This window comes from Phyllostomus discolor, chromosome 12, assembly GCF_004126475.2.
Source record: "Phyllostomus discolor isolate MPI-MPIP mPhyDis1 chromosome 12, mPhyDis1.pri.v3, whole genome shotgun sequence".
NCBI lineage: Eukaryota > Metazoa > Chordata > Mammalia > Chiroptera > Phyllostomidae > Phyllostomus > Phyllostomus discolor.
In genome coordinates, this window is record NC_040914.2 from 31,346,497 (window position 1) to 31,368,336 (window position 21,840).

General features: G+C 49.2%; 1 protein-coding gene across 2 annotated transcripts in view; it reads left to right on the forward strand.

The window, feature by feature from the left end:
- Window positions 1-21,840, forward strand: part of HERC2 (HECT and RLD domain containing E3 ubiquitin protein ligase 2) — a 191,887-nt gene that overhangs the window by 78,038 nt on the left and 92,009 nt on the right. For both annotated transcript variants that reach the window (XM_036012745.1, XM_036012744.1), the window contains exons 20-30: window positions 1,412-1,590; window positions 5,522-5,706; window positions 6,831-6,986; window positions 9,841-10,026; window positions 13,188-13,358; window positions 15,967-16,070; window positions 17,324-17,474; window positions 19,144-19,358; window positions 19,627-19,759; window positions 19,857-19,984; window positions 20,066-20,261. In XM_036012745.1, coding sequence (XP_035868638.1) covers window positions 1,412-1,590; window positions 5,522-5,706; window positions 6,831-6,986; window positions 9,841-10,026; window positions 13,188-13,358; window positions 15,967-16,070; window positions 17,324-17,474; window positions 19,144-19,358; window positions 19,627-19,759; window positions 19,857-19,984; window positions 20,066-20,261 — 1,804 coding nt within the window. The remainder of the gene's footprint in view (window positions 1-1,411; window positions 1,591-5,521; window positions 5,707-6,830; window positions 6,987-9,840; window positions 10,027-13,187; window positions 13,359-15,966; window positions 16,071-17,323; window positions 17,475-19,143; window positions 19,359-19,626; window positions 19,760-19,856; window positions 19,985-20,065; window positions 20,262-21,840) is intronic.

A 21,840-nucleotide genomic window follows, 5' to 3' on the forward strand; every position in this document is an offset into this window, starting at 1 on the left:
GACTGGGTGGTCCCGTTCATCCTCGCTACTGAGGCGGGGTCTTCGTTCCGGATCCCCCAGGACTGAGGGGGACTTTTTGTGTTTGGGTGGTTCTGGCTTTTAACATTAGAACAGAAAGCCCAGAAAGAAAGAGCATTGCTTTTTCACAGTAAATTTGGTTACTAGAACAATGCTTGGTACATAGTAGGCTCTCAGGAATATTGCTGTCATTTGATTGGCAAAAGATACCCCTCCTCTTTAGTAATAGCTTTTACTGAGATATACTTCACCTACACATACTATGAGATCCACTCTTCTTAGTGTGTAACTCAGTGATTTGTCTTGTGTATCCACACAGTGACCATACCACCACCAGTCTGTGATTTCAGAACGTTCCCATCAGCCCACAGGGCAGCTCTGTGCCCCTTACCAGACATGCCCCACCCCCCTCACCCCCCCAGCTGCTGACCACCACCACGGATCCACTTCCTGTCTCTGTGTGCTTCCTGTTTTGCACCATTCACAGAAGCGGATTCCTGCAATCTGTGGCCTTTTGCGTCTGGCTTCTTTCACCCCGCAGAGTGTTTTTCAGGTTCATCCAGGCTGCACATCTCTGTCGTACTTCATTTTTTTAATTCGCTAAACAACATCCCTTTGCGTGGATGCAGAACGTTGTGTTTATGCGTTCATCAGCTGATGGCCGTTTGGGTTGTTTCCACTACACTCGAGCCTCGGAGTGGGGTGTTAGTTTAGTGTTCCAAAGAACAGCCCGATGGCTTCCGTACTTGGCCACACCATGTCACCTTCCAGTCGCAGTGTGTGGGGTTCCTGAGTCTCCACACCCTCGCCAGTGCTTGCCTCTCTCCACTGCGTTCAGTGGAGTCATCCACGCTGTGCGGATGGTGGCCGATGTCAAGCATCCTTTCCTGTGCTTATCAGCCGCTTATTTATCTTGTTTGTAGAAACATCTTGCAGTCCTTTGCCTGTTTTTAAATCAGGTTACGTTGAACTAGAACTGTTGAGCTGTAAGGATTTGCTTTGTGTTCTGGACACGTGTCTCTTTTCTGATGTACGACTTGGAATGTATCCTCTCATCTGTGCGTTGTTGGCGTCTGCCAGGCAGACAGACTCTGTGCTTGGGCAGATCACGTGGGGTGCCTGAGCACCAGCAGCAGGGGTCAGGATTTTAGGGACTTCACAGGAGGGGGCTGGGGACCACCAGCGCTGGCAGCCTGGATATCGGGTTTGCAGGTCTAGCAGTCTGTTTAGAAACTGAACAGTGGAGCAACAGGGTTTCAGCGGGTGGGCGGGGGCCTGTGTCACCTACTGTGTGAGCTGGTGAGGGGCCAGGTGGCATTGGGACTCATCCCAGGGTTCCTCCACACCTGTTCCTAAGGCAGCTGGTAACCGCTCTCTGTTTTATGAATTACAGGATATTGAAGCCAAAAAAGAGGCCCAGAAGGAAAAAGAAATTGATGAACAGGAAGCAAACGCCTCAACATTTCACAGAAGCAGGACTCCATTGGATAAAGACCTTATTAACACAGGGATCTATGAATCTTCTGGAAAGCAGTGTTTGCCTCTGGTTCAGCTCATTCAGCAGCTTCTTAGGTAAATAGTGTTAGATTTTTTTTTTTTAACAGGATTGTTGGTTTCATATTAAGACAGTGAGTTGGGAACTAGTGTCTCAAAAATGTGTTTGGCTGCTAGGACTCTGAAAAGCACCTCGGGTAGGTTTCAGGGCAATAAAAAGCAGAGTCTTGAGTACCGGTGAGAGGCCAGCAGGTCAGAACGCTGTAGGAGGGAGAGCTGGAGATGCCCACAGTTTTCACTTGGAGAAAACTGGGTTGTGAGATAAACCTAGGAGGAGATTCTTGCCCTTATTACGGAGCAGGCAGGCGCACATGGAAACCGTGGAGGTGAGGTTGCTTTTTAAAAAGCTCATTGCGCCATTGCCTCACTCTGCACACTGTCTCCTGCACGTGGGTTGCTTTGTGAGACAAACTTGAGTGTCGAAGTCGAAGTAAGTAAAAGAATGATGAGCATGGGTTTTTGATGGCTTCATCAGGAGGAGGGGAGACTCGGTTAGACTCGGGACACACACAGAGGCTGACATTGACAAGGGCTGAAGCAGTCTGTCGATTGCCGACGGATGTCCCCTGGCCTTTCCGCACCATTCAGAAAGGGAGGAGGAAGGCGGCTTCTGATGGGCTTTGGTTACTGCACTGCTCTGTCTGCCCTGCAGGGGCTCGGCTCCTGGTTTGTCGTCCACGTACAGAGAAAGGAGAGGCCTGGGCGGGTGGGCACAGGCAGCCAGGTCCTGGGAGCAGGAGCCTCTGCGTGTGCATCCAGAGCAGTAGTGGCTGGTGTGCCTGGGCACTCAGTGAACTTTTATTTTATTTATTTTTAAAGATTTTATTTATTTATAGAGAGGAGAAGGGAGGGAGAAAGGGAAAGAAACATCAGTGTATGGTTGCCGCTCATGTGCCCTCTACTGGGGACCTGGCCCACAACGCAGGCATGTGCCCTGACTGGGAATCGAACTGGCGACCCTTTGGTTTACAGGCCTGCACTCAATCCACTGAGCTTTGAACTTTGGGTTGTTCACACTGAGCTGTGTACAATCCAATGTGACCAGTGTAGTTGAGACATTTTATTGTTTTACTAATTAAAGTTCAATTACTTTAACTGAGTCACTTTTTACTAAATTCAAATGTAAAACCTTAAACCTGATTTAGCTCTTAGAAAACTATTAAGTATACTGGGAGTAACTTGGCCATATGAATTCACTTTTGTAACTGCGCATTTTGTGACTGTAAGGGCAAATCAGGTATTTTCAGTGAAAACGTAGTTATGTAATCAAGATGTGCTGTATGTAACAAAATATACAGTGCTGTTTGAAGACTCAGGGTGAGAAAACAAATATAAAATATCTCAGTACTTTTTCTTACTGGTTGTATGTTGAAATGATAATATGTCAGTACGCAGGGATAACTACTCTGTTGTACTGATTTTATGCGCTTCTTTGTGAATGTGGCCGGGAGGACATTTAAATTACGCATGTGGCTCTCTGACGGGTGGCCTCTGTGGGACAGCCCTCCGTGTGTGGGGAGGGCTTGGCGCCCCCGCAGGTTTGTAGTAAGGATGCACCTGTTTGAAAACAAAAGAGAAACTGAAGCATGGGAGTAATCGGCACCTCCCAACCACTTTAGAAAACAGAGCAAGAAAACCTGCACCTGCAGCTTTCTCACTAACTAGCCAGACCACTGCATCCGGGCTTCTTGCAGGGGGGTGGGGCTGGGCAGGGTGGGAGGGGCCAGCGATGTTGCCCTGCAGCTTCGGGTGTTCTTACCTTAGCATTCCTGATGGAAGGAGACGCAGTACGTTTTGACTGATGCTAAGCAGCTGAAAAATGGCCTAAAGATGTAGAAACTGGACATTTCATGCATTTGACCGCTTGGAAACGTAGGTGGAAGAAATTCCGGCCGCCATACCTAAGCCACAGAACAGGCTTCGGAATGATGCCTCAGCCGGATGCCGGAAGAAGCCGCAGGAATGCACTTCTCTCCAAACGGGGGGCCGCTGAGGGTTTTTAGTTAGCGGACACTGTCAGAATTACACATTTTTAAAAAGGTTTTATTTATTGATTTTTAGAGAAAGGGGAGGGGAGGGAGAAGGAAAAGGAGACAAACATCAGTGTGTGGTTGCCTTCTCATGCGCCCCCTACTGGGGACTTGGCCTGCAACCCAGGCATGTGCCCTGACTGGGAATTGAACCGGTGACCCTTTGGTTTGCAGGCCAGCACTCAACCCACTGACCCACACTAGCCAGGGCAGAATTACACGTTTTGATTATGTTTTGGAATTTTATATTATGGAAATAAGTTAAAAATTACTATTTTACTTTATTACTGTATTTTTCTCCTTTGCATATAGCATAAACCCTAGGTTCTAGACCACTTTCCTTTTGAAATTTTTTTTCAATTACATTTGACATCCAGTGTTATGTTGTGTTCGCTTCAGGTGTCCAGCATGATGGTCAGACAGTCATGTACTTTATGAAGTGTATCCCCGCAGTGTGTCCAGCGCCTGCCTGGTCCCATGCGTAGTTACTGCCGTACCGTTGACCGTGTTCCCTGCACTGGACGCGACATCCCGTGGTGCTTCTGTGACTGCCAGTTTATACTTCCTGATCCCCTCCCCTTTTGCACTGGCCCAGGCCCCTGTAGGCTGGTTTCCTCTACTGTGAGCAAGTTATCAGGGTGGCAGCCACGCAGTGGGGCAGAAAGCCAAGTGGACTGGTGGCCTGGGAGCGCTCTCCTTTGTTTGGTGTGGCCGGGGTACAGGCAGAGCCTCGGGCTCTTAGTGGCTCTGGGTAAGAGCTGAAGATCTATGGTGGGGGAGGGGGGGCGGGCAGACCTCGTGTCCCTGCTTCTGTCCCCACTGCACTGCTGTTAGTGCCAGGTGCGATGGACAGGCCGTCCTCAAACCCGCTGTCCTGTCGGGGATCCCACATGTGCGGCAGAGTGCCTGTGGGGAGCCCAGTGTTGTGCAGAGGCCCCGACTCACCCGCCCCGTCAGGCCTCTGGCCCTCGCCCTCCTGTTTGGCGTGGGGGCTGGATGGTGGGGCTTCTCTGACGACAGCCTCGGAGCCACACCCACTCTGCCCTTCTGTTCTCATGCCAGGCGTCAGGCTTGTCCACCTGGCACTGGACTGGCCCTGGGCGGCAGGTCTCATCCGGCAATCCCGTCCCCTCTAATTTGCCTTCACGGTGACGTCAGAGTTACTTCCCCCAACACAAACAGGAGGCCTCTCTTCTCTCAGGACGCCGGTCGCTCAGCACTGCAGGTGTAGTCCCTGCAGCCTGGCACTCTGTCCCTGCCCTGCTGTTTGAATTCTGCTCAGGGAGCCAGAATGCTAACGGCTCTCTCACAGCGGGGGCGGGCCTTCCAGGACCAGTGTTTCTTCTCCTTTCTGCCCCCGGTTGATGGTCCTTGGCTCATGTTGAAATTGGATCCTCTGCTTCTTTCCTTGTTGCCGTGTTCTCTGGGCACCCGTGACCCTGAGCTGGTTCATTTACCCACTTTCGTCCTCTTTCCTCTGTATTCTCTGAGCCCTGAGGATCCCCACATGGCACCCCTGGGTGCTCCTCAAAAGCCTGAAGTCAAATGTGAGAGGCAGACACAGAAATGCAAGTGATTCTTGTCTTCAGGAATGCAGCTTTGGTCAAAAAGTGATAATGTGGTGGTTCCTTCCCGAGGGCCGTAAGGAGTTTCCACCACGCCACACCCTCCCACGCAGCCCACAGGAGCCCGTTGGCAGAGGAGAGGGCGTCACCCCGTTTCGGTGTCCTCTCTGCTCCCCGCTCACTTTTGGCGGAGGCTGAGCTGTTACAGGCCCACCTGGCACTTTGGGGGAACGGACCGGCTGCAGGTCACAGCCTGTGTTTCCAACTTGAACGTGTCGCGGTTTTGAGAGACACCTTTACTGGCTGGAACACCCATAACTCGCTTCTTTTCGCACTTCTCTCCCCCCTGCACAGAAACATCGCGTCCCAGACGGTCGCCAGACTGAAGGACGTGGCCCGCCGCATTTCGTCGTGCATGGACTTCGAGCAGCACAGCCGGGACAGGTCTGCGTCCTTGGACTTGCTGCTGCGGTTTCAGCGCCTGCTCATCAGCAAACTGTACCCAGGAGAGAGTATCGGTCAGACCTCAGATGTCCCCAGTAAGTTGCCTAGACTGTTGGTGTCTTGCATGTGCCAGGCTTTCTGACACGCCTCTTCTGCTCGTGCGGATGTGTTTCTTGTTCTGTTGAAGTCCACTCTGTCTGGTGAATACTTCTGTCTTAGACTCATCAGTGTCGTTTATCTCGTCTTTACGTTACAGTCCTTAGACATCAGGAGTAGCATCATTTACACCCAGGTTAGTCTGACGGGCGATTTGCCAGACTAACTGCACGTGTCTGTGACGAACGGATGGGGACTGACATAGCGTAGGAACAGAATGGTGCCACCGCACATGCGTGTCACCCCTGGAAGCAAGTCAGGTAGACGGAGTGGGAGGGGTGAGTCACCGCCGGGGCCACCCTGGGTCTCAGCTGTAGCTCTGGTTATTGGCTGGTAGCCCAGGGACTCAGTCTCCTGGGGGCTGCTTATCGATTGCTCCCCTCCAGAATTGGGGTGACCCCCGAGGGCACCTGTGAGGACTGAAATAGGATGGTATGTTGAGTGTCCCGCTCTGCATGGGACACAGAGAGAGGGGCCCCTGGTGGCTCTCCTTATGCTAGCTTTCTGTTGGAGATGGAGAGCTTTGTTGCTCTTGGTAGTCTAGTCAGAGGTAGCCTATTCTCAACTAGCTGAGTGACCTCCTGCAAAGAATGAGGCTCTTGTAGATGCTGGAGAATTTCAGATTGAAATAAGGGAGCTTCAGGCCCGAAAGAGGTGATCGTCGCAAAGACATGGAGTCACAGGGACCAAAAAGCTAGCAGGAGCCGTGGACTGAGAAAAGCTGAAGCTTTATGAGCTCAAAGGCCGCTTTAGTTCATTGGGAATAATTTACGAGCGTTAGAAGCAGTTGGACGTAGAAGGAGTTGTGTATGGGATATAAGGTTTTAAAACTCTTAAGTTATGACATGAGCATGTAGCCAGGGTTTCCAGGTAGTGGGTAGGACAGTGTCTGAAAATCGTCATAACCCCACGCACTGTGTTTCAAATCATGCGATGTAAAAAGAGCCGAAGTCGTGGTAGGTGGAGATACACAGATGATAGCGAAGGAGCGGAGTGAGCCACTCTATTTACAAAGTGACTTCGAATAGCGAACATGACGTTTTCTTACCCCCCACCCCCCCAGGTCCCGAGCTCATGGGCGTGGGATCCCTGCTGAAGAAGTACACGGCCCTGCTGTGCACCCACATCGGGGACATTCTGCCCGTGGCTGCCAGCATCGCGTCCGCCAGCTGGCGCCACTTCGCCGAGGTGGCCAGCATCGTGGAAGGGGACTTCACGGGTACGGTTCCTGTCTGTCGCCTGCGCACACATGTTTCTTTGCAGAGAGATGAGAGTTACAATTTGCCATTGCCTGGTAACCCACTTGCCTTTGCCCCTGGCGTTTGCTGGTCCCACTGCCCTTTGTCCTTTGTTTCTGTGGGTACATCACTGCCAGTTCTTGTTAAGCAACCTGGTACCGGAGTTGGATTGCTGTAAATATGATCAGTGACTTAGAGTCATACCCCATTATTGACATTCCAGTAACGAGTTCCATGGTAATTGTCTAATTTGATTTCAGCAGCATAAAAACTAGTTGCCCCAGCCCTTGCTGGTGTGGCTCAGTGGATTGAGTGCCAGACTGCGAACTAAAGGGTCACTGGTTCGATTCCCAGTCACGACACATGTAGGCCAGGTCTCCAGTAGGGAACACACAAGAGGCAACCACACACTGATGTTTCTCTCTCTTTCTCCCTCCCTTCTCCTCTCTCTAAAAACAAATAAATAATCTTTAAAAAAATTAGTTCCTCCTTTCAGGACCTTTGTATATTCCGATATTGCTTAATATCTTTCAATTTAATTCTGTGACAGTCGATGGTGATTATTGAGTGCTTTTTTTCCTGGTAGTAAATTAATCATAGGCACTTCTTTTGCTGAATAAAAGATTTTAGTTAGGGGACTTCCGGCCAAGATGGAGGCGTAGGTAGACACACTGTGCCTCCCTGCACAACCAAAATAAGGACAACAACAATTTAGAAACAAAGTAACAACCAGAACCAAAATTGACCTGTATGGAAGTCCGACAACCAAGAAATTAAAATAGACACATTCATCCAGACCGGTAGGAGGGGCGGAGTCAGACAGCTGGGCGGAAAGGGGTCACGGTAAAAAAAGTGGTGGTTGGCAGACCCTGGGGCGTGGGGTGGCAATGCCCAGCAAAGCAGTGATTGTGGAGTGGGGTGCGGAGCGTAAGGCAGCTGACCGGGTGGTCCCACATTCGCTCGCAGATAAACCTGACAAAGCTGGGCAGTGAGACGGACCACACAACCCAGGGTCCCGGCGCCGGGAAATAGAGCCTCAAGGCACTGAATGGGGACACCTGTCAGGGTTGAGGTGCCAGGAGAGACTCCCAGCCTCATGGGAGAGTTCGTTGGGGAGACCCACAGGGTCCTAGAACGTACACAAACCCACCCACCCGGATGTCAGCACCAGAGAATCCAGTTTGCTTGGGGGAAGTGGTGGAAGTGACTGAAATCTGACAGAGAGTGGAGCAAGCGCCATTGTTCCCTCTCGGACCCCGCCCCCACATATAGCGTCACAACCCAGCAACTGGGATGTGACCCCTGGGGAACACCTAAGGCTCCACCCCTCAAACGTAACAGGTGCGACAAGGCAAAAAAAAAGGAAAAAAAAGACACAAATGGAAGAACAGATCAAAGCTCTACAGCGAATACAACGAAGAGACAGCCAACCTATCAGATGCACAGTTCAAATCACTGATGATCAGGATGCTCACAGAATTGGTTGAATTTGGTTGCAAATTAGATGAACAAATAAAGGCTACGCTAAGTGAAATAAAGGGAAATGTACAGGGAATCAGTAGTGATGGGAAGGAAACTGGGACTCAAATCAACAGTGTGGACCAGAAGGAAGAAAGAAACATCCAAACAGAGAAAAATGAAGAAACAAGAATTCAAAAAAATGAGGAGAGGCTTAGGAACCTCCAGGACATCTTTAAACATTCCAACATCCAAATTATAGGGGTGCCAGAAGGGGAAGAGGAAGAGCAACAAGTGGAAAAGTTATCTGAACAAATAATAAAGTAGAACTTCCCCATTCTGGCTAAAGAAATAGACTTCCAGGAAGTCCAGGAAGCTCAGAGAGTCCAAAAGAAGTTGGACCCAAGAAGGAACACACCAAGGCACATCATAATTACATTAGCCAAGGTAAAAATGAAGGAGAGAATCCTAGAAGCAGCAAGAGACAAGGAGACAGTTACCTACAAAGGAGTTCCCATCAGACTGTTAGCTGATTTCTCAAAAGACCTTGCAGGTAAGAAGGGGCTGGAAAGAAGTATCCCAAGTCATGAAAAGCAAGGACCTCCATCCAAGATTGCTCTATCCAGCAAAGCTCTCATTTAGAATGAAGGGCAGATAAAGTGTTTCTCAGATAAGGTCAAGTTGAAGGAACTCATCATCACCAAGCCCTTATTATATGAAATGTTAAAGGGATTTATCTAAGAAAAAGAAGATAAAAAACATGTATAGTAAAATGAAAGCAAACTCAATTGTTAACAACCACACCTAAAACAAAAAGAAACTAAGCAAACAACTAGAACAGGAACAGAACCACAGAAATGGAGATCACAGGGAGGGTTAGCAACAGGGGAGGGGGGGGAGGTACAGAGAATAAGCAGCATAGATGGTAGGTAGAAAATAGACAGGGGGAGGGCAAGAATAGTATGGGAAGTGTAGAAGTAAAGAACTTATGACACATGGACATGAACTAAAGGGGGGGATGTGGGTGGGAGGGGATGTGCAGGGTGGAGGGGAATGAAGGGAGGAATGGGACAACTGTAATAGCATAATCAATAAAATATATTAAACAAAAAAAGATTTTAGTTAATACTTTTGTGTTGAAATAGTAGTTTTGAAATATGTTCTTGTAACTCAAATGGTTCTTTCTGACACCTGTATCCGTCTCTTTCAAAATAAAAGATAAAATAATCCTGTAGAAATATGCTAAGGACAAACATTCCGTATTTTGTGATTTATCAGAATTTGAACATACAGCAGGCAGATAAGCTGGTTTTCTCTACGATAAATACTTTTATTTAAATCTCAAGGCTTTTTCATATTTTTCCTTTTCACCTATAGGTGTCCTCCTCCCAGAACTCGTCGTTTCCATCGTCCTCCTGCTCAGTAAAAACGCTGGTCTCATGCAGGAGGCTGGCGCTGTCCCCCTGCTGGGCGGCCTGTTGGAGCACCTGGACCGCTTCAACCACCTGGCGCCAGGGAAGGAGAGAGACGACCAGGAAGAGCTAGCGTGGCCGGGCATCATGGGTACGGCATCCTCACTCCTGGGGCTTTTCCGAGCAGGCCCCGCCCTAGTCTGACCTTGTGCAGCCTCTCCATTGGGAAGACTCGGTGACCGGGAAGACCTCTCACCTGCCGTTTTTACCGATGGTCGCGTAAGAGGAAAGTGGAGATGATTTCAGGCAGGAGACGTTTAGGTTGTATTTAAGGAACGCTTTCTGTTAGAAGTAGTTGTGACATCTGGAAGTGGATTGTTCTAGAAAGCCCTGGGGAACCCTTCCCGGGGTGTCTCCAGAAGGTGCTGTGGAGGTGGCGCAGTACATGCTGGTTTGGACACAGCCGCATGTGGAGGGTGACCTGCTGCACCGTCAGCGTCATCCGATGGCAGTGCAAGTGCAGGCCCGTGGTCGGCTGGGTGGTCCCTGTGCCTGCGCTGCCTGGGGGGCCCACCAGTGGGACCAGACTTGTCTTCTCCACGTCTGGAGCTTGGATGTTTTGAGTCTCGGTGACCACACTCTCCATGGTTTCGACTTCCTGGACTCGTGGAATTAATTGAAGTTGTGGTTCACCTTTTTTCATTTTATTACCAGGAGGCCACATCTGTGCATCGTAAAACCCCAAAGTGAAGAGGGGAAATTTAAGCCATCAGATCTGAAATTATTATGATACAAGTAAACATTTTGATCAATTGCACAATTTTTTTAAATGGGAAAAAGTGGCCAAAACAAGCTTTAGTGTATAATTGTATAGCCCTTTTCAACTAGTAAATCATTTCTCAAAATTAAAAAAATAGCCCTTTTATAGGGAAGCTCAAGCCAGGCAGGCTGTTTCTCTCCCACTGTGCAGAAGTAGCAGTTATCACGAGGAAGGCGGCCTTAGACTGTTGGGTGTAGTTTTTATGTTTTATAATGTCGCACTGTTTTATATTTTTAGCACTATTCATCTACTTTTGTGAACTAAATAGGTGTTTATTGTTTTGTCTTTATACAAAATATAATTGAGGGCATTGAATTTGATCAGGACTTCCAACTCACTCATTTTAAAGCCTGTTTTTTTTTGGCTCTGGCTGGCATAACTCACTGGATTGAACACAGGCCTGAGAACCAAAGGGTCGCTGGTTTGATTCCCAGTCAGGGCGCATGCCTGGGTTGCAGGCCAGGTCCCCAGTAGGGGGCGCATGAGAGGCAACCACACATTGAGTTTCTCTCCCTGTCTTTCTCCCTTCCCTTACCCTTTCTCTAAACACAAAATCTTTAAAAAAGATTAAAGAAAATTAAAACCTGTTTTTGGTGTGCAGTAGAATATCTACACAAAAATGCAGAAAGCCTTGTGCGATTCCTCACAAGAAGACTGACATCCAACCAGGCTGGGCCCTGGGGTGGGCCAGACCCTCCCCGGCATTTCCTCCGGCATTTCCTCCGTGTCCCTGCAGGGGCCCCTCCCCCAGCTGATGACTGTGTTCTCAGATGGGCATGCGCCCTTTAAGAACTTTCTCCTGTACGCATTTTTTTTTTTTTTTTTGCCAGTTTCTTGGTGGCATTTAATTATGTCTCTCTCAGCGGTTCAGAGGGTATGCTTTAGTGTGGAATATACTGAGTTTCCACGGAGGTGGTGCCGATGTGTGTACATAGCATATGAGACGTCTCACTGGCCTGCCTGCGTGCCAAGAGGTCACGTGTCCTCTTTGCTGTGGGCATTTTGTCCAGAGGGTCATTGTGCCAGCACCTTTGGGTGGGAGAGTTGTCCTGGGCCATTCTTCTGGAGCACCCCTGGGTCTAAATCTAGTGACGGCTGGAGTCGGTGTCCGTCCCATCCCACAGCGCCCGTTCCTGGCCATCTGTGCTCACCGGCCCCCAGTACGTGCTAATGTGACAGGGCGGTGATGGTGCCCTGGTCTTGTTAAGGCAGCCAGGGAAAAGCTTTTCGCCTGTCACACACACAGTGTTTTTTGTAGGCCTTTCTTTGCAGATACCTTTAAGTATTAAATACCAGTTTCATTAATACCTTCTTTGCATCTCCTCATGATTTATACAGTTTTCTTTTTTTTCTATTAACGTTTTAAGTGTTAAATCAACCACCCATTTCTGGAATAAAACTACCTTGATTATATTGATTGATTGTATATTGCTGGTCTTGTGTTGCCTTTTTAAAAAATCTTTGGCATCCCTGCTTATCATTAGGGAAACCAAATCTAAACTGTAATGAATTACCACTTCATCTCATTAGGATGGTATTATTATTATTTTTTTAAAAACTGCTCTGGCTGGTATGGCTCAGCGGATTGAGTGCTGGCCTGTGAACCAAAGGGTCACCGGTTTGATTCCCAATCAGGACACATGCCTGGGTGGCAGGCCAGGTCCCCAGTAGGGAGTGCGTGAGAGGCAATCACATAATGATGTTTCACTCCCTCTCTTTCTCCCTTCCTTCCCCTCTCTCTAAAAAGAAATAAATAAAATCATTAAAAAAAGATGAAAAAATAAAGTTCTCCACGTTGCAGTTGGTTGATACGTGCTTCTGGCTTCTAATTTTCCCCGCCCCTTTGACCATTTTTCATGACACTCAGTGGGTATCCTAGAGCTTCCAAAGGTGACCAGTGACTTTTTTGGAGTATTATTATGCACTCATAGAATTTTACTGATTTGATGTTCATTAACTTTTTTATTTTTTAGCTTTTCTGTTTTTCTAATATGTATGTTTAAAAGTATAAATGCCCTCAAGCATACATTCAGCTGGATGTCAGGATTGTTGATTTGTGGTATCATCTGTATTGTTCATTTCCATGCAGATTCTAATTTTCATAGTCACTTTTTTCCTGGGAATTTTGGGTGACTTATAAATACATTTCACAGTTTTCAAGTACGTAGAGGATTTTTTATTTGATTTTGTTGCCTATTCTAACTTAACCACACATGCTCTGTAACTTCATTTCTTTGAAATTGTTGAGATTTACTGTGTTGCCTGGTCTGGGGTCAGGTTTGCTAGTCGAGCTGCTGCCGTGGCGGTGTTTCTGCTTTTTTAAAAATCACTCCGTGTCCTTGCTGAGCATTTGCATGCCGGGTGGTGTGTCACACTCCCCCGCTGTGGTTGTGGGTTTGGGTGTTTGCCCTTGTGTTTCTTCCACAGAATGTGTTCCAGTCGTTCTGCCTGTGGGTCGACTGGTTTATTGATGATGGTCTCTCTATACGCAGAGTCGTTTTTTACCGGGCAGAACTGCAGAAATAACGAGGAGGTGACCCTCATTCGCAAAGCCGACCTGGAGAACCACAACAAAGACGGGGGCTTCTGGACTGTCATCGACGGGAAGGTGTACGACATCAAGGACTTCCAGGCGCAGTCCCTGACCAGCAGCAGCATTCTCGGTAAGGGCTCGCCTTGACTCCGGGGCTGGCCGCTGCCGCCTGCGTCATTGTGAGCAACTCGTGGGGCTTTCCTTTCTTTCTCACATATACGTATGTTTTCTAATTGACTTTGTTGGGGTTACATTGGATTATAAAATTATGTAAGTTTGAAGTGTGCAATTCCGTACTATATCATCGGTACATTGTGTTGTGTGTTAACCACCCACAGTCTGGTCTCCTTCCTTCACTCTGTATGTGTCCCCCGTTTATCCCCTGGGAACTGCGCCCCACCCCCCTTCCCTCTGGTCATCACCCTGCTGATGTCTGTGTCTGTGAGGTTTTTTATTTTTTTGTTTAATCCCTTCCCCCTTTCACCCAGCCCCCCCTCCTCTGACAGCTGTCCATCTGTTCTCTGTATCTATGAGTCTGTCTATTTTATTCATTAGATTCCACATATAAGCGAAATTGTATGGTCTTTATCTGGTTTATTTCACTCAACATAATGCTCTCTGGGTCCACCCATGCTGTTGCAAAAGTTAAGATTTACTCCTTTTTTTTTTTAACAGACAAGTAGTATTCCGTGATGTAAATATATCACAGCTTTTTTATTCATTCATCTACTGATGGGCAGTTTGGTTACTTCTAAATCTTGGTTATTATAAATAATACTGCAGTAAAGACAGGGGTGCGTGTATTCTTTTGAGTAGTGATTAGGGTTTCTTGGGATATATTCCCAAAAGTGTAAAGATTGGCTCAGTGACAAAGACAGTTCCATTTAAAAAAAAAATATATATATATATATATATATATATTTAAAGATTTTATTTATTTTTAGAGACGGAAGGGGGGAGAGAGAGACAGAGAGAGAAAGAGAGAGAAAGAGAGAAAAACATCAATGTGGGGTTGCTGGGGGTTCTGGCCTGCAACCCAGGAATGTACCCTGGCTGGGAATCGAACCTGGGACACTTTGGTTCCCAGCCCGCACTCAATCCACTGAGCTATGCCAGCCAGGGCTTGACAGTTCCATTTTTAATATTTTGAGGAAACTCCATACTGGTTCCCACACTGGCTGCACCAGCCTGCATTCCCACCCACAGTGCATGAGGGTCTCCTTTCTCCACAGTCTCTCCAGCACTTGCTGTTTGTGGGTTTAGTGATGGTGGCCATTCTGACTGGTGTGAGGAGGTATCTCATTGTGGTTTTAATTTGCATTTCCCTGATGATCAGTGATGTTGAGCATCTTTTCACACGTCTGTTGGCTGTTTGTACGTCTTCTGTGGAGAAGTGTCGATTCAAGTCCTTCGCTCAGTTTTTCATTGGATTGGGTTTTTGGGGTTTTTTTTTTTTTGACTTGAGTTGTAGAAGTTCTTTATAAACTTTAGATACTAATCCCTTACCAGGTGTATCATTTCTAAATATGTTCTCCCACTCAGTGGGTTGTCTTTTTCATTTTGTTGCTGGTTTCCTTTGCTGTACAAAGACATTTTAGTTTGATGTAGGTCCATTCATTTATTTTTTCTCTCATTTCGTTTGCCTGAGAAGATGTATCAGAAAAAAATATTGCTATGAGAAATGTCAGAGATTTTTCTGCCTATGCTTTATTCTAGGAATTTTATGGTTTAAGTCTTACATTGAAATCTTTAATCCATTTTGAGTGTATTCTTCTGTATTGTGTAGGGGGAGTGGTCTTGTTTCATTTTCTTTTTTTGCATGTATCTGTCCAGTTTTCCCAACACCATTTATTGAAGAGGGTGTCTTTACCCCATTGTATGTTCTTGGCTCCTTTGTCATGTGTTAACCGACCATAAAGGCATGGGTTTATTTCCGGGCTCCTCTGTTCCATTGATCTGCGTGTCTATTTTTTTTTTAAGATTTTATTTATTTCTTTTCTAGAGGGAAGGGAGAGAGAAAGAGAGAAACATCAATGTGCGGTTGCTGGGGGCCGTGGCCTGCAACCCAGGCATGTGCCCTGACTGGGAATCGAACCTGCGATGCTTTGGTTTGCAGCCTGCGCTCAATCCACTGAGCTACACCAGCCAGGGCGCGTGTCTGTTTTTATGCCCATTCCACACTGTTTTTATCACCATGACCTTGTAGCATAGTTTGGTATCAGGTGGTGTGACACCTTCCACTTTGTTTTTCTTTCTCAAAATCGTTGAAGCTATTGGGAGTCTTTTGTGGTTCCATAAAAATTTTTTGAATATTTGTTCTAGTTCTGCAAAATACACCATTGGTGTTTTGATAGGAATTGCGTTGAATTTGTAGATTGTTTTGGGTAGCGAGGATATTGTAATGATGTTCATTCTTCCTGGCCATGAACATGGCATAAAAGCTTTTGGGTTTTCAGTGATCAGTTTGGTGCTTCTCCTGAGCCTTCACATTTTACACTCTCTGTGCTTTTGGTGCCTCTCCTGGCAGGGAATTCAGGTGCATTTGAAGCATTTCTCCTTATACATTTTCTTCCCAACACTCCTTGGAACGTGTTCCAGGTTCTCAATTGGCCCAGGCTGCCCTGGGAGAGGGTGAGAGGCCATTCACCTTCCAAGTCTACTCCCCATGACCGTTTCTGTGTGTGTGTGTGGGGGGGGACAGATTGTGTGGAGTCACGTCAACTTGTCGTTTGTTTCAGCTCAGTTTGCCGGGGAGGACCCCGTGGTAGCTCTGGAAGCTGCCCTCCAGTTTGAAGACACGCGGGAGTCCATGCACGCCTTCTGCGTGGGCCAGTACCTGGAGGTGAGGCTGCAGGAGGCGAGTGCTGCCTGGCCGAGGGGCCCCTCCCTGAGTGTTGACGCTGGGTGGCTCTCCCCAGGGACTGTGGAGGCTGGGCCTTTTGCAGGGTGGGGGTGGGGGTGTCATTACATGGTAAACATGCAGCTACTCGAGGCCTTTTTATAGATAAATTTACATTTATGCATGTTCAGATTTGTGACGTATGTACTGCTCTTAAAACATGAGTTTTAAAATTGTTAACTTGTAAGAAATGTAGCCACTCCCACACATAATAAAGAGGTTAACGTTTGGTATTTACAATTTCATTGTAAGCTTATGTAGAAGTTTGGAATAATTTACCATCTTGAAGTTAATGGCGTACCGTATTTTGGGGGAAGAACTATCTAGTAGTGTAATTTGTTAGAACAGAAATAGGTCCTTTGTACATATTCCTGAGCAATGGAGTTTATGTATTGGGATCGGCTTTCCAGGTATGGATCTGGAGGCAATAAAGTTTACTAAATGCTACAAAGGTAGGGCTTGAAGCATTTTATTTGTGATTTGGCTGGTATGACAGACCAAGTTTAAGTTGATTTTCACGTGAACCCCGTCTTTTCTGTTTGAAAGAATCTGTTTCTTCCACGTGTGGGCACGGCCGTGCTTGTCCTGTGTGGGTCTCTCTTCAGGGTCTTCATGTAACAGCACTTCAGTGTATTTTCCGAAGCATTGGATGCGGTCACTCTGGAGACTTCTACTCGATCCCCTAAGACACGGGTGGCAAACACAAAGCCCGTGGGCCGAATCAGGCTCTCCACCTTGTTTTATCTGGCCCAGCACCTGGTTTCTGTCTGGCAGCACCACCCAGCTGGTTGCCCCTAGTGAAGGAGTAGTTACATTTATAGAATCCTAAAATTGCATTTGGCTCTTTGAAGGCAACCACAAGGCTGATGTGGTCCCCAGTGAAAATGAGTCTGACACCCGTGCCTAAGGCCTGCTCTAGTGAAGTTGCCTACTTGCTTTGGCCCCCCTCTACCCCGCAGACCTGAGCAGCCACTGTCCGCTTGCAGGACTTGTGCAGTTTTGCACTCCTGGTACTTCGGTGGGGATGTGAGCTCACCGTGACCAGACGTGGGGACAGGGGCGTAGAGCGCCTGCCTTCTTCCTCACGGCCAAGCGTCTGGTTGAGGGATAGAAGCTGGTGCTCCTCTGGGTTTTGGGTTTTATGTTTTGCATTGACCATGTGTCCTCAGGCCGGTGATGAAACCTCTCTTCCCCAGCCTGACCAAGAGGTCGTCACCATCCCAGACCTGGGGAGCCTGTCGTCACCGCTGATAGACACGGAGAGGAACCTGGGCCTGCTCCTTGGGTTGCACGCCTCCTACCTGGCCGTGAGCACGCCGCTGTCACCTGTGGAGGTCGAGTGCGCCAGTAAGAAAAGTTTTGTTTTCCGCTGACTGATTAACGGGTTATTTCAGCTGTGCCTGATGGGCCGTTGGAATAGGAGAAGGGGAATCAATTGGCAAAGATGCTGATGAGGAAAAGAAGGGTAATGGGACTCAACAGGTAACAAGCTGTGGCGTTCACGTGCTGTCGCTGTCTGTGGCAGCAGAGGGAGCCGACAAGTGTAGTGGGGGTCCTGTGTGTGTGCTCCTGTGTACACCCTCTGACGGATCGGCCCCGCCCACGGTCGGTGGCCTGCGTGCCCCAGAATCCACGTGCTGTGCTTCGGCTGCTCCTGTTGGGAGTCGTGTGCTGCTTGAGCACTGTCTTTTCACCACACTCAAATCAAATACACCTTGGGATGCCAGCCTTTGTGATCACCCACAGTAATTAAATTTCTTTCTTTAAAAAAAATTATTTCTTTATCTTTAGAGAGAATGGAAGGGAGGGAGAAAGAGGGAGAGAAACATCAACGTGTGGTGGCCTCTTGTGTGCCCCCTACTGGGTACCTGGCCCGCAACCCAGGCATGTGCCCTGACTGGGAATCGAACCAGTGACCCTTTGGTTCACAGGCCTGCGCTCAGTCCACTGAGCTACACTAACCAGGACCAGTAACGAAATTACTTATAAGATGGGTTTAAGTTCTTTTCTTTGTGTGTTTGTGCATTTCTCCATCTGTGTGTCCACCGACCATCCAATAAGGATTACTGAGTAATTACAGCTGACCCTTGAACAGTGCGGGGTTTCGGGGTGCTGACCACTCACGCAATTAGAAGCCTGTGTATAACTTAAGTCAGCCCTCTGTACACGCGGGTTCCTAAGCACCCGTTTTTGGGTCAGTGGGAAGAACTGCTGTGTAAGTGGATGCGTGCAGTTGAGACCTGAGTTGTTCAAGGGTCATCTGTACTGGTGTGTGTCACCGTGCTAGACACTCAGGGTGTCATAGGTGTGGAGTTAGACACACCCCTGCCTCCAGGTGCTTTCTGTGTGCCAATGAGCCAGACATAATAAGCAGGTGAAGATACACAGGGTAGTGGACCAGTAGAGACATTCGTATGTTGTTCTGGGGGCAGAAAGGTCCGTAGTGGCAAACCAGGTATGACATTGGAGACTGAGCAAACTGGTATCTCGGCCTTGGGGACAGAAATGCAGGCCCGTGAGCCGTACTGTTGAGTGGAGCGAGGGGGTGTCTGGGTGTGATGGCTGCGAGGCCCACCCCACCTGCCATCTGGAGCAGAGCTGTGAGCACTCAGGGCGCCCTGCTGTGTGCCAAGCCTCATGGGGGCGGCTCACCCGTCTCCCTCAAAGAGTGGTCAGTCTGTGGGAAGAGAGTCTTCTTCTCTGTCAGCCAGGAGGGCAGGGCTGGGTCGTGTCCAAGTAGAAGGAGGCAGAAGGTGGACGGCTTTGCTCTGATGCTGGTGCAGACCCGGTATCTGCAAAGTGCAACGAAGCCACGTGCTGTGGAGCACAATACCCGTACAGAGTCACATGACCGTCCATGGAATTGGGCCGGATGCGACTCTCTCATACAGACCAGATGATGCTGAATTTCACCTGCTGAGTGGGGCACTTGGGCCTTGCTCTCTCTCTTCCGTTAGTTATTTCGGAAGACTGAGCTCAAGTTTCCTTTGTCAATGTTCGCACGCGTGTCCTCCAGGGTGGCTGCAGTCGTCCATCTTCTCGGGGGGCCTGCAGACCAGCCAGATCCACTACAGCTACAACGAGGAGAAAGACGAGGACCACTGCAGCTCCCCCGGCGGCACCCCCGCCAGCAAGTCCCGCCTCTGCACCCACACGCGGGCGCTGGGCGACCAGTCCCAGGCCTTCCTGCAAGCACTGGCTGACAACAACATCCAGGATCACAATGTGAAGGTGCGAGAGGCCCGTGTCCCTCGGGACTCTGACGTGCGTGCACGCTCGCTCGCTCGCTCTTCCATCAGCTGGGCGACTGGGTTTGCACGCTCCTCAGGGGGCGGGGTGGAAAGCGAGAGGTCGGCTGCGTCCCTGGGTCAGCGAGGCTGGGGAAGCGTGGTTGCTTGTGGGTGTGTAGGAGGTCATGACGGATGGTAGTTTAGGTCTCTCGAGGAGGTGCCAGGGCGGCTGGGGCGTCACCTCCCACTGTCTGCTGTCTCCGCCACAGGACTTCCTGTGCCAGATAGAGAGGTGCTGCCGGCAGTGCCACCTGACCACGCCCATCACGTTCCCGCCCGAGCACCCCGTGGAGGAGGTGGGCCGCCTGCTGCTCTGCTGTCTCCTGAAACACGAAGATCTAGGTACGGAGCTCGGTGCTCTGACAGTCCTGAGATCTCTGACGTCCGTCCGTGACGTCCGAGGCATTCCTCCCTGACCCCTCTCCACCGTCTTTTCCAGGGCACGTGGCCCTGTCTCTAGTGCACGCCGGCACGCTTGGCATCGAGCAGGTGAAGCACCGAGCGCTGCCCAAGTCCGTGGTGGACGTGTGTAGGGTCGTCTACCAAGCCAAGTGCTCGCTCATTAAGGTGGGTAGGGCCCGTGTCTCTCCCTCCTGCGCCGTGCACGCGGTCGGTAGCGTGACGGTCTTGTCCTGTCTGACTTGGCAGACGCACCAGGAGCAGGGCCGTTCGTACAAGGAGGTCTGCGCGCCGGTCATCGAGCGTCTGAGGTTCCTCTTCAATGAACTGAGACCCGCAGTCTGTAACGACCTCTCCATCATGTCCAAGTTCAAACTGCTGAGCTCCCTGCCCCGCTGGCGGAGGATCGCGCAGAAGATCATTCGAGAGCGAAGGAAAAAGAGAGGTGAGGCCGGGATGGGTGGGAAGTGCCGTCCCAGGCGTGGTGGGTCCTGGGATTGGATTGCCGCGGGTTGCTGGCTGCTATGCACCGCGTGTGGACCCCACCACAGCCGGAGCGGGCACTATGTGCAGTGAGGGTCACGTTGGCAACCCCTGCCGACTCCCCCCAGGCACCAGGTACAGGTGCAACTTTGGGATCGAGTGTGTTATGATTCGGTCACTAGGACATGGAGGTCGAAAGAGTAAGTACTATGAACTTGATTATATCGATGGGGAAAATGCAATGCTTTTTACCACTTGTCCTGCTAGTGAGATGTGTGGGGAGGTCTGAGCTTTCAGTTTAGCTTGTTATTCCTGTAAAGACATGTTTTTCTTGGGAAATACTGAGTTTTCTGATACATGGAGAACTGTTATAAAAGGAATTAGAGTTACTACGATTTTCAGGAAGCAACTGTGTAGGGATATAGAAAAGACTTTTTGCATTAAATAACCAAAATGTGAGTGAAAATATGGTAGAATTCAGTCACTTGTCATTATAAACAAATCCACAGAAACTTCTGATTTGGTCCTTTGGACTCACGCTGACTTACTCACAGACGGGCTCACTGAACAGTGTTAATGACCAAGTACGTGATGGAATTGTGAACAATGACGTGGAAGACTCACTTGTTGTAGAAACCATCCTGCTTGGATTGTTGTCAAGGAAACCTAAACCATAGCAATGTGCCTGAACCCTAGAGATGCCCTGGGTCCGGGGGTCATGGCTGGGAGACTCCTGAGGTCCCTTCAAGCAGGGAGCCAGGTCACTGAGCAGAAGCAGGAGCCAGCCTCTTAGCTTTGGGGGACAGCGCTCCCTCCCCAGCTGGTTGTCCCCTGCATCCATTCCAAGCAAATGCTGTTACCGCTTAAAAGTGTCTGGTTGTGGGTTCATGTATTTAATTGATGTTTGGAGCTCTTTTCTTTTCTTTTCTTTTCTTTTCTTTTCTTTTCTTAGAGAGAGGGGAAGGGAGGGAGAAAGAGGGAGAGAAACATCAGTGTGTGGTTTCCTCTCACACGCACCCTACTGGGGACCCGGCCTGCAACCCAGGCATGTGCCCTGACTGGGAATCGAACCAGTGATCCTTTGGTTTGCAGACCTGTGCTCGGTCCACTGAGCTGCACCAGCCAGGGTACTTTTTTCTTTTTTGAGAAAAGAAAACCAAGTAACACAAACAGGGATTTGCTGGTAGGGCTCTGTCAGCGAAGACAGAGCGCTCAGCTCAGGAGAGCGCTCAGGAGACTCAGGAGAGCTCAGGAGAGCGGTGGCACTCTAGGCTGCCGCTGATTACTGAGAAAGGGTGCAGATCAAAGTAAGCAGGAGGAGGGGCTCGGGGAGGGGTCCCGCAGCACCCAGGGCCTGTGGGCATCCAGGGTCCCTCCCAGCGGAGTCACACGGCCTGGGCCCAGTTCTCTCGGCAGTGACGTGCAGCGTGAAGGGTGGTGGTGGGGGTTGTCCCCTTTGACGTGCAGGGCCTGGGGGCTGTTCTCAGTTACTCGCACCCCAGCCTCCACCCCACCGGCAGAGGCAGGCAGCCCCCTCAGTC